This window comes from Spea bombifrons, chromosome 3 (assembly GCF_027358695.1).
Source record: "Spea bombifrons isolate aSpeBom1 chromosome 3, aSpeBom1.2.pri, whole genome shotgun sequence".
Classification (NCBI taxonomy): domain Eukaryota; kingdom Metazoa; phylum Chordata; class Amphibia; order Anura; family Pelobatidae; genus Spea; species Spea bombifrons.
In genome coordinates, this window is record NC_071089.1 from 110,177,861 (window position 1) to 110,190,721 (window position 12,861).

The 12,861-nt window shown below is 41.3% G+C and overlaps 1 protein-coding gene across 1 annotated transcript in view; it reads right to left on the minus strand.

Moving 5' to 3' along the window:
• Positions 1 to 12,861, minus strand: part of NBAS (NBAS subunit of NRZ tethering complex) — a 253,053-nt gene that overhangs the window by 134,762 nt on the left and 105,430 nt on the right. The window contains exons 32-38 of the mRNA XM_053461340.1: positions 9,787 to 9,900; positions 8,274 to 8,387; positions 7,841 to 7,998; positions 6,804 to 6,911; positions 3,964 to 4,131; positions 2,396 to 2,509; positions 1,904 to 2,027 (exon numbers count right to left, since the gene is read on the minus strand). Coding sequence (XP_053317315.1) covers positions 1,904 to 2,027; positions 2,396 to 2,509; positions 3,964 to 4,131; positions 6,804 to 6,911; positions 7,841 to 7,998; positions 8,274 to 8,387; positions 9,787 to 9,900 — 900 coding nt within the window. The remainder of the gene's footprint in view (positions 1 to 1,903; positions 2,028 to 2,395; positions 2,510 to 3,963; positions 4,132 to 6,803; positions 6,912 to 7,840; positions 7,999 to 8,273; positions 8,388 to 9,786; positions 9,901 to 12,861) is intronic.

Genomic DNA, 12,861 nt, shown 5'->3' on the forward strand with positions numbered 1-12,861 from the left:
TTCTAATAGGTAACGAACTGTCAGGATCAGTCACTTCATTAAACCAATCTGCAGCATTAATATGCCGCGGCGCTCACTCACCCGCTACCATTCGCAAGACGCTTTTGGCTTCAGGCAAAGAATAAAAAACTGCAAGAAGCTCCTGGATAACTCCAATATCCCTCGGTTTATTAAAGCTTCACTTCGACGCGACTCGTCCACGAAATGTTACATATTTATCCGGATGCCATTGTCGTTCTAAGTGTTTCGCTTGCGTGTTACCTGCCATGACCCAAGCATTAGAAACCAATTTCATGCGAACACGTAAGCACCGAGACCATCATTCCAAATAGATGCAGAATCATACAATACCAAAAAAATGATGTTTCGTTATGGGACTAAAAGTATTAGCTAAAGTACTAAGTGTGTAAGAAAAATGCATTTCCACGCACACGAAAGATTTTGGCCCAAACAGGCCTTCGTAGAGGGATCTCTAGCTTTCGTTAATCTTGAGAAAGGACCGGAGGTGGTCCGAAACGATGGCCACTCGTCCTTTCTGGGTCCCGAATCCCTGTCTGTCGTTCCTTTTCTAGGCGCTCCGAATATTTCCCAGGCATGAGCGGATAACAGTGTTCTTTAGTGTTGAAGTTCACAATATACTAAGTTATGCATATCTTTAGAGCATAGTAAGCCTGTCCTCCAATTAATAGCATCTTGGGTATCCCGTTGACCTTAAAACAAAACAGCCAACATTCTACTTTTCCTGAAAATATGGGATTGTAATTTGGCAGATCCAGATGCACCGGAGACACGGCCGTGCGTGCAAAGGACGGCGGCGCCTTCATTTACAGTTAAGCTTAAAATAAAAATAAAAAAAACCATGATGTACAAGTCCTGGGATTTTAAAACAGGAGCATCTGGAAAGGTACCAAGGCAAATGTCACAGATGACGCAACCGTCGCGAACACACAACCCACATACAGAGCACGACTGGGAATTACGCGGCTTGGTCATAACCCCAGCTGATGCACAAGACAAAGAAAACAACAAGTCTCATGAAAGAAGAGACATTTCTCTGTGTTATATACAGCCAAGCTTTGCTCCACGTTGTTCAAAGAAACTTTATGCATTGTAGGCAGCCGTGGGATATTTTAGTTACATTCCGAGCTGAAACACAACACTGAGCCAATTCTTTATGGCGATGCTAATGAAGTCCCTTCCCCATAGACCATAATTAGTCAGATGGTCCTTCTAGCTGACCAGGACAATCTACTGTTTAACACAAGGCCGTAGGATACAAACTTAGTGTGTCTTTCTGGTAGATCCAGCTAACAGAGCAACATCGCATTCAAAAAGCTGCTGTGAAAACTTGATATTGAAACATGAATTGAAACTATTTTTAAGTCTTGTTAAAATGAAAGCAGTGGAAAAAATATATTAAGGGATAACAAGTAAGAATACTGCCAATATGACCAACAAGGTTTGGTAGTACAGATTTTTTTCAACATACAATAAATACTCAATAAATTCTCCTTAAGGCAAGAGTGTGTTATCAGGGTGAAGTGGAAAAGTAACAAAAACAAAATGAGATCACAGAAGAGAGGGTACAAATCCTCACACTTTTTGTGACTGCTGAGGAGCCATTCCTAGCATTTAATCTAGCGATGGATGCTCATTTAACCATTTATGAACTGTAATGTTTGGGAAGCCATTACGTCCGGCAGCTTTCCAAACATGAATGGATCAAACCGCTCATGCTGAGCAATGGTGGCATGTTAAGTCTGTCATGTGTATGGCAACCTAGGAAGCAAGCAGTCACTAAGAAGAGAAACGCAACCGCTGATGGGGTATTTGAGTTTAACATGAAAATATGCATTCGTTTAAAAGAACGCGCAGTTAGAACGTGACGCGCTATAAACGTTACCTTCTGTGGCCGGGAACAGGCTTTCTCCCTCGCTCTTTGTCTCGGCCAATTTTCCTGTCCTCAGCAGCACCTCGGCAAAGCTTTCAGGGGAGCTGTGCTGGTATTTGCTGTACGCGGCTTCACTCTGTGATGTGAAAAGCAAACTATGGTTATTTAGTTGTATATATTATCACGGAGAGGACTGTGGGCTCCAGCCAGATGCCTAACTAGCCCTAAAAGCAGAGGGCAGGGTTCTATTTGAGTTCAAGACAAACTGTGAGAAAGCTGGCGTGGGTTTCCTATTCATTTTAACCGTTATCACACGAAATCCTAGATAATTGAGAGAAAGATATCACGTTTCACAGTATTATATCAAATAATATTATCAGGCGCATCAAGATTCCTCAGTGTCGACCACCACAGATGTTCCACTTGAAGGCATTTAATGTCGTTGATATCTGGAGACGTGGCAGAGACATTTCCCGTTGCCTGCGTGAAACGGGGGCTACTTACCTTAGCAATAAATGGATTGTCGATGAGAGACTCATAAAACGGATGACACCCTTGAGTCTCCAGCCTGGAGTTATTTATTTTGGCGTTCTTAGCAACACTGCTCTGCTCTTGGGCCTATCGGGAAACAAGCGGCAAACAAGGAGTTAAAAACAAGTTTCTATGTTATTATATAATTATTAATAAGGGCATATTGTGTTATTAATCAACAATTTAAGTGCTCCACTTAACCCCTTCATGACAAAGTCGTACATGAACGGGCTCACAATGCATTGTTTTTAATGGGTTTAAGCTCAACCCATTGTCCTTAAGGGGTTAAATGATATACAGTAAGTGGGTGAGTATATAGATATGCCATTATTTTCCTCGGACCTTAATCGGTCGCTGGTCTCATCTTAGACTATCCCGTGCGTGTTTAAATTCCCCCGCTGTATTAACCTCTACCGCCTCTGATGGGAGGCTGCTCCGTTTATCTACCACTCACTCAGTAACCCCCTAGTTTTAGAACATTTCTCCTTTTTCTGATGGATCTTTAAGACCTCCGGCTCTCCAAAAGCTGGAGCACAAAGCAGGACTATTTCCTTCTCCCCGCGGAGGTCTTAAAGATGCTGCACCAAACATTAACCCAGCTCTCTAACACACCAAGAGTCTAATCTTTAATTAAACATTTTCCAGCAAAAATTATAGATGGGGCGAAATCTGACCTGATTAAATAATTGTTTCAGGGAAGAGCAGCAGTACGAACTATGCATTTACTTGGATCAAACCAAGAAGATGACATAGCTGCTAAATGACATCATACAATAATCGTTAACGAAGGGGATACACAGCAACCCATTATTCATACTTTAGAACGGAACATTGTATTTCAAAGATGGAGAAAACACAGATGCTTATTAAACGGGCATCAGGTAAACATTCTTTGTTCATTCAATTTAGTAAGAAACGGCTTTAATATATTTTGCTGGATTACATTAAGCTTGGTTTAAGCGTTCCATGCGGTGGAAGTACAACCATATTTCATCATATAGACTGTCAAGGAAAAGAAAACAGAATGCACTTAAAACAAAGCCATGCCGAGGAAACCGTCCCATAATTAACCATGCAGCTGTCTCCCACAGAGGGTGCCTTTAATCTTTACCTTTAAAAGTACCAGGGCCCAGTATATATGTAAACGGATGGGGTTTATTCACTAAAGACATTTCATAATACTCTGGTACGCAATACGACGACCCTTACATAACGCATAGCTAGTCCATAAAGGAGTCTTAAGGGTTTGATCATACGTTATGCTGGACGTACACAACCCTTCTTGCAGAAGACACTAACCTAGATTAAGTAAGTTGGAATAAATAGCCCGCCTATCCCTCAAACCAACTCCACTGAGCCCCCCCCTCCCAAACTCTTACGACGTTCTTTATTTTTCCCTCTGATTTTCAAATTTGTCACCCGGTTTCTATCTCTTCCCATCTTGGTCCTCCTTGGGCCAAAGAAGGAGGTGACTGGATGGAAAGAAAAGCAGGAAAGCAAAGAACTCAACGAAGAGGTTAACGCTATACACAGCTCCTTACATTCAAGGGACGGAGATACGTTAAGGACTTTTTCCACCACTGCCCATCGCTGACAGCGTGCAGCACAGCCATAGTGGTCATGGAGGTGTTCGTGAGAACTTTCATGGTTGTGGCCGTCGTTCGATGCAATAAATCCCCAGACTGGCCGGACAAAGCTTTAGGATCAGCCTGCAAAGGAAGAACACAAAGCTTTAACTCTCAATTCTCATTACTTTACCCCTCTGATCATAAGTTACACCATACAACCAGGTTAGAATTTTACTTTGGAGTCAGAGGATCTAAAACATCTTAATGTGCACAGAATACAGAATATGACCGTCAAGACTTTTGGGATAATATTCCATGGACTAATGAGTCAAAAGTGAACTTTTTGGAAGAAACAGGTCTCGTTACACCTGGCGTAAAGCATTCCACAATAAGAACATCATAACAACAGGGTGGTGGCAGTGCGATGGTCTACGCTGCTTCAGGACCTTAAATGCCATAATTGATGGAACCATGACCTTAAAAAAACAGTTCATGCTCAAAAACGCTCGAACATGGCGGAATTAAAATACAATTTGCCAAAAAGTGCGGCCAAAATGCCTCCACAGCGATGTAAAAGACTCATTGCCGTTTATCGAAAACATCTGATTTCAGTTGTTGCCACAAAGGGTGGCATTCACGTGTTTTGGGGGGCTGTGGTTATTGGACAAGGCTTTTGTAATTGAGCTTTTTTATAACTAAATAGAGCATTTATTGTATTTATTAATGAGATCTAGCAGTTAAAACTATGACTTTGTGTAGTTAGTATTGTTGCGTAATGTCCTATTAAAGCGTATTGACATTTTGACAAGACGTGGTAGCTATGGGGTTGCCATGTTTCTGCCCTGTAGCATATGGGATCTATAGACTTCCCATAAGGAATTCATTACACAGCGATAGCAAAATGTGAAATATACACGTTGATAAAACAGTCTATATGGGGACCCTAGGCAGAAAGATAATGCCTCCCAAGCCGGCGTTATCTCAGTTGATGCTACAGACGCACACGCTCGCTATAGTTAATGGTTCATTGACACCCCGGTCCTCGGCGTACATCTTATTTTCCGAAAGCCACGAATCAATAAACTAGTTACGGAGTCTGTTCACAGAACAGGGACATTAAAGGGAGTTTTGAAGACCCCGACGCCCGGAGCAGCCAAGAGACACAAACGGAGCGGACTGATTACAGAGCGCGGCGACAATACAGCCACTCGGCACTCCGGCCAAGGTCACATTCAGCTGAAAGCGATAAGAGGATGAGTATTTTCTTTCTTAGAGAACAAATATTGATTTGCACTGCAGTTATGTAGTGATTTGTTATAGATTAAACGTGTGAAGGGAAGACCATTAATCTGGTGCATTTATAAAATTGTTCGGTTGACTCCATGGATCTAATATAGAGAGGTGACTTGTGGATCAGCGCGGCTGTTATATATCAAAGTGGCATAAACATGGCCGGCTTCGTTGAGGGAACATGGTGCATTATATTTCATTGGCCTTCCTCTTAGTGATGGAGAGATATAAAGATGGCGATGGTAAATGGAAATTTGGTGAATAATACATTTTAATAGCAATAATAGCCAACCAACTTCAACAATGGGCAGGAATAACGTAAAACACAAAGTGTAATGTCAAAAAAAATCAAAGAATATGATGTTGGGCCCATTTTTACCACAGGGCAAGAAGGGTAACTGCCCAGGACCCAAACTTCCTTAGGGGCCCATCCCTAACCGGCTTTCATTGACCTGCCTAACCCCGGTGTGCCAGGGTATGATTAGGGTCACTGAAACGTCAGGAAAAGTTGGGAAAAGCTGTACAAATGGTTTGTTCCATGGGCACTTCCTGTCTGCAATGATAAAATGTATCATTCAAAAACTGTCATTAAGTTGAAGAATCACGAAAATAAATATGCTGCTGTTATAATGATGCCTGTAATTCTATAGATAAAGGAATGACGGGTTAGAATTATCAGCAATGTATGGTAACGAGCTGAACGGTCAGACAATTCATTTTCTTCAAGCCAAATGCGCGAATCCTAGCCAATACCTGCGTAAGCAGGGGTGGATAATATCTATGGGATTTATTTTTAAATGTGAGCTTAATAGCGATACGAGTAATGTTAGAAAAAAAAAAAAAACATTTCAATAAGCATTCTATTAAAAAGTGTCCACTGATGGACAGGCAACAATAATAATAATAAAATATTAATTTACCAAATGCTTATATTGCATGGATGCTTTTTTTAAAAAAAAATCTAGGTACTAAATATATTATATATATATATATATAGCTTTTCACAATCTTACTAAAAAGAAAATGTATGTTTACATTTCGCCGACATTAATATTTGAACATTGTAACACTCTGCTAAAATAAGTGGAATTTGTACATTTTATTCTAGGGAAGCGTTGCACTGCATGTCGCTACAAACACTCAAAACTTTATTGTCTTGTTCAATTGTGTGAATAGTTGTTTTTTTTTTGTTTGTTTGTTTTTGGCCTTTTTTTTGTTTGTTTTTTTTACAAAATAAGTACACAGTACTTGTGTCACCAGCTGTGAAACATAAAAGACTTTATTGGTGACGGTTTGTAACACAGACAATTTGCTATGTACCAGCACCCGCTGACCCCTAGATAAATACGGAGCGTGTATATTCACAACGGCTGGGTAGACGGATAGTCCGATAGCGGATATTTTGTTTGGCTTCATGAATTTATTTTCAGCGGGATCGCGAGTACGTCTTATGGCATTGCGTGCGTTCTACAGAAAGGATGAGCAGACAGATATACTGATAGCAAATGAACAGTTTTCATTACCAGACAGCCTTCTTTGTTGGACAAAGCAGGTGGTCCAGGCAGATGAGAATTCTCCAGGCCTTCATCTTCACCTGGCTGTATCTGATAATTTACAGCTTGATAGAGAATCTGAAAAACAGCAGGTTGTATAAATAACATCACAAAACACAAAGGAAAAAAAAAACAAGTTTATTCTTCTTATAAAAAAACCCCACAATATTTGATACAGGAAGGAATGTACCAATCGGGCAAAAGGACTGGATGTGGACTGTTAGTCATGGAAATGACTGGAATGTTTAATACTCTGAACCTGCTCAGCTCCCTTTTCACTGCTATTTTCTGGACAAGGGCCCTTATAAGAGCAATCAAATTTGCTAAAGATGATGCCTTTATTGGCTAACTGCTGTATAATAGATTGCAAGCTTTTGAGACTATCTAGGTCTCTTCCTTAGGTATAATATGCCAAGATTGTCTCGAAAGCTTGCAATCCATCCTACATCAGTTAGCCAAAAAAGGTGTCAACTTTACCAAATCTGCTTTCTCTCTTGCTATGGCTAACACGGTACAACTCTATACCTTAAACCAGCAATAGATCAGCTTGCGCGAAGAAGCCTCTAAGCAGCACGAGTAATTCCTGACCTTTTCTGTATCAGCACATATCTCACTAATCCCAATGAAGGACATCTGTGTCGAAATCAAAATGTAAAAGTAACGGAGTCCAGAGACCTTGTCTATTTGCATCCTAATTGTGACTAACGGAATTCGTATTGTAATGGGGAAGGCAGGGAGGGACACAGCTGGCTTCCTTTTGGTCAACTTGGATATTTTCAGGTTCTTGACAATACTGTTGCTTATCACCTGTTGTATTATCAATGGAAGCCACGGCACAGGTGCTACTTTTTAATGGGGATAGTGAGCCCAGCAAATCGCATCTAAGACCTGAAATAATACCTTCACATACATTTCCCTGAGACGACGTGTCCACATTTTACAGATAATGTAAATACGTGGTGACACATAGTAGCTATTATAGACAATGCAGGGATGGAATTACTTACCTGTGTTTGTAAAGAGCTACTGGAAGCCAAAAGGGTCTGGATAGCAGAAGGAGGACAGTGCGTCAGGGCGAACGCCATGAGTTCCTGGCGTGTACGGAGATCCTCATAATTCTCCGACTGCCCCAGCTGGCTACATATGTCCCAACTCTTACTATAGCCTGAAAACCAGGGTGGACACAACAACTTATAGACCAACTTCTGCATAAACGTTTGTAATCGTACAATATAACAATATCTAGAAATTAAGAGTTTGGCCAAATGCATCATTAAAAAAAAATGAGTTCCTCAAACATATTTCTCAAAATAGCTGGAGAAGAAAAAAAAAGAAACCCCACTAGTGGGTTTGTTGGTTTGTTGTTTTGCTACATGATTTTTCTGGGTTTATACCAGGTTTTACCCTGGTCCTTTTCAGATGGAGCAATTTAAGAGTTACCTGAAGACATCAGTTCTTGGCAGTGCGTGTAGGAAGCCTTGTAGTCTTGGCAGTGAAGTGCTTGTTCTGATAAGAGAGTCAGCACCTGTCCTTTTCTTTCAAACTCATCATTACCTAAAAAAAATAAAATCCACAAAAAGTCATTAAAGTACTATATGTTTATTTTTAAACCATGTTAACAAGCTGGTTGTGATTCTAGAGTACGCTTTAGGATTAGTTTTAGTTCTTTAATTTTAATGAGAAGCGGCGTAACTCATGGCAGCCTATGAAGGATGAAGCGAAAGGAAATGATATAAGCTGGAGACCATGTGATACATCCATCAGGTTCCACCCCCTGCCCTGCTGTGACTGGGAGGTCAGATAACTGCCCAGAGGAAGGACCTTCCCCCCTCCAAGACATCAGCGCCTCCACTCCGCCATGCCTCCCCGCGACGAAGCGGAGACAGGAGGGAGAGGACCGCCCGCCACGACAGCGAAAGGGACCGCCACCCCGCCACACATCAACCAAACTCCGTCAGCAGGCACCCCGGGAAACATGCCGCAGCGCCAGGGTAGGTGCCTGACAAACACATACCACCACTGCACCCACACACACTAACACTATATGCTGACAAACACATGCATGGCATTAACTAGTACATTGTTTTCTAAGGATTCTTCAATTAAAACTGAAAAAAAAACCCTAAAAGGGATAATATCCGCTGGATTTTTACTGTGAACAGAAGTTAACAATACAGTATTTTTTATTCCAAAACTTACTACAAAAAGTGAGAGTTTCAGTGTAAACGACAGTACTTATTGAGCCTGGGGCTACATAATTCCACGAGAAAAGAATAAGTCGATAGTACAGTCCTTTGGCACCAGACGCACACAACCACACAGAGAAATTAGTTACGGCTGAGCTGCAGCTAAAACACTCTGAATTAATCTATGACTTCTGCTGCAATTACAGCCTGCGGGCACCGGTGCAATAACCCAAGCGATAATATCCAAAAGGCCAATGCTGTATGCAAAGAGAAGAAAGAGCAAACTCAATGTTATGCCTGCGGCAGTAGCTGCAGGTCAATTGGATCTATTTACTAAGAAGTTGAGAGCATGACTGGCCAGACTCACATGAGGTTGCATACCCTGACATGTTAACACTCGACATACAACAAGCATTTTCAGTAACACGCAAGGGTCTTTAAAAAATACATAAAAGGTTTGAGAACTCGAGTGAGAACAGACAGCAGCGTAATAGCGCTGTATTTGATGCAAGGGGAAAATGTTTTTTTATCTCCATGAGACTTTCTCTGTAAGGATATCAGAGGTAGATATAATTGTCCTTTCCTTTGGATCAAGTTTGGAACATGTCCTCGCATAAATCTTTCAAATCTCAAAAATTGCACTATTTCTTTAAGACGGTGAATGGTTATAATTCATGCACATCATTTTGTTACACACATAATTATCACATGAGCTCTGGAGTGATCCATGAATACATTTCACGCTTCAGGGGGTTGTGGCGTTTTACCTGCTACTCTCAGCAAACTTGCGAGTGCCAAGAGTTTTGCGGACTGCTTGTAGCTCGTAGCGCTCTGAGAGATGCATTTCTTGATGAGACTTAGGCGGTCAGCACACAAACGCACTGTGAATATATGAAAAAAAGGACATATAATAATCCAACATTATTTCAGGAACATTACGTCAATTCAATAAACTGTTCTCATCTACGAAAGGTTTTCACCAGCTGCAATACAGAATGTAAAGGCAGAAACATGCATTAAGGTCATTAACGTCATGAGATTGGCTCTCTGATGGCGGTGTTTTCATTCTATCACAAATTAGGTTTGGTTATAGGAAAAAGGCAATGCGTATAGAAATAAAATGTTATTTTTACCACCTAAGGCCTATAATAACGATATATTTTTGGGAAGAGAGATTTGATTTTGATGGCTGATAAACATTTGTCCCAACAATCCTGCAGCGAAAACCTCTAGTTCAGCCCTCGCACTTGTCTTATATTCAAAGACTGCCCATGCTCTAATCAACTATGTTAACGGCATAAATGACACGCGGGACCCTTGACGTGTACAGCATACAGCTGAATCATGGTGGAACTGCATATCGACGATAGCACCTGTGATAACACGTTGTGATGGGGCTGTCTAAATAGAAGGCTTCTTGGGGCAGCGTTAAGTAGACAAAAAAAAACATAATAATGAGAAATCAGTATAATGCAAAGTCAGTGATTTGGGAATTTGAGATCAGGTCTGTAATGAAACCTGTATGCAGTTGATATGTTTTCAGAGGCTACCATAATCCATATAATGATGGATGGATGGCTATTATCTCATGACCAAAGAAAGCTCCAAGAATGTATTTTTATACTTCGATCGCAAACATGAAGGTTCGTAATAAATATATATATATATATATATATTTGTCTTAACAATGTTTAGGCAGTAATCCTGGGTACTTTCTGTACCCAGGATACACATCAATTCATGGTCTCTCTGCATATAAACACACAGACCACATACCATATTGGCTCGGATATAGGCCGCCCCCGTATATAGGCCGCACCCTAAAAGTTTTTTTCTTTAAAAAAGCACCAAAAAAACATGCTGCCACTCTGTCTCCCCCACCCCGAGATATGCTGCCACTGTCCTCCCCCCCCCCCGACTTAGCAGAGCAGACTCCCCGGTGTCTTGCGGGGCCGGCGGGGGACATCTACGCAATACGCGTATACAACTTCCGGTGCCGGCACTCAGCGGATGTGCCGGCACCGGAAGTTGTATACGCGTATTGCGTAGATGACCCCCGCCGGCCCCGCAAGACACCCGGAAGTCTGCTCTGGTAAGTCGGGGGGGGGGCAGAGGTAAAACGCATCGTGCGGACGGTCACCGGCTCCCCCCGTGGGAATTCCCAGCAAAGGAGATTGTTAAAGCACATCGTGAAGATGTGCCGGCAGCGGAGGCTGTTTACCCGCATCACCGCAGCCGGTGACCATCCGCACGATGCGCTTAGACAACCTCCCGTGCCGGCACCCCCCCGTGGAAAGTGCTGGCAGGGGAGGCTGTCTGAGCGTATCGGATAGTAGGATACGGGTCCCCTGCACCGCTGCGGGGGATCTGTATCCTAACCCCGCTGCCTGCCCGGCGCCCGGGACTGCATGTCCCGGGCGTCGGGCGCTAGACCCCGAATATAGGCCGCACCCCCACTTTAAAGACTTAAAGTGGGGGGAAAAAGCGCGGCCTATATTCGAGCCAATACGGTATATACTTAGTTTTGACACATAAAATGTAATTTCTAAAGTTGAACAGTGGTGTTTCTAAGATTTGAGAAACACCAAATACACTTCACATGATGAATGTTTCTTTACTGAAGCGTGACGTTCTTCACACAGAAGACATTGTATTAGTGATTATGGCACTCAAGCCTAAAATTGCTTGAGAATCCGCACTGGTATCTTCTTTTAATTAGTTTGACTTAATAGAGTTGGCGTGGCTGAGTACTCCGGCTGATGATGCGCACATCTGACATCAAAAGTACGAAAGACGGTTTTAAGCGAATGCATAAAATGATTTCGGTAGACAAACTATAGATTTATTTTTTTTAATAACTTATTTCTGACATTTTTGTGAATACATGCTATGCAAATTGTGTCGAGCTGCGGCTGACTGTGAAGTTCACTTTTGTCCTTAACAAATGGGCTTCACAGCCGACCCGAACCTTTGTGAATAGAGGCCAATGTGGGAATATTTTGGGAAGGAAGTACAAATTCACAGGGTCTCTTCACTCCCTATACTCTCGGCAAAACCCCTCGACACGTAATTCCATTGACTCCAAAACCAAATCTAGATATAATATATAAATAAGAATACCTGTTTTTTTATTAACTGGGCAATATTTATGTTGATTTAATAGTTTTACTTTTATAATTGCTAATTCCAAATACGCTCACTGGAGGTAAATATTTTAATTAGGGCTGCAACAACTAATCGATAAAATCGATAATAATCGATAATGAAATTCGTTGGCAACGAATTTCATTATCGATTAGTTGAATCGATTATTATCGATTATAAAATGAGGGTTTTTTCAGAGCAAACGCTCTGAAAAATCCCCCTCATTATATAATCCGTTTAGTCTGACTCACCGTCTCACAGCAGCAGCTCCTACTTACTCCCCCTCCCTGTAATCACTGTGACAACTGGCCCCGCCCCTTCCTTCTCCAGGCCAGAACCACATGGCTGTGACACTCATCTAACTGTAAGTATATGTATGTAATATATATATATATATATATATATAATGTGTATGTGTGTATGTGTGTATGTATATATATATATATATATATATATATATATATATGTATGTAATATATATATATATGTATGTAATATATATATATGTATGTAATATATATATATGTATGTAATATATATATATATATATATATATATTTGGGCTACTGAAAGTTAGGGGAGGTGGGGGTTAATTTAGGGGCAGTTATGGTTAGTGGGGTGTTTAGGGTTAATTTAGGGGCAGTTATGGTTAATTGGGTGTTTAGGGTTAATTTTGGGGCAGTTATGTTAATAGGGTG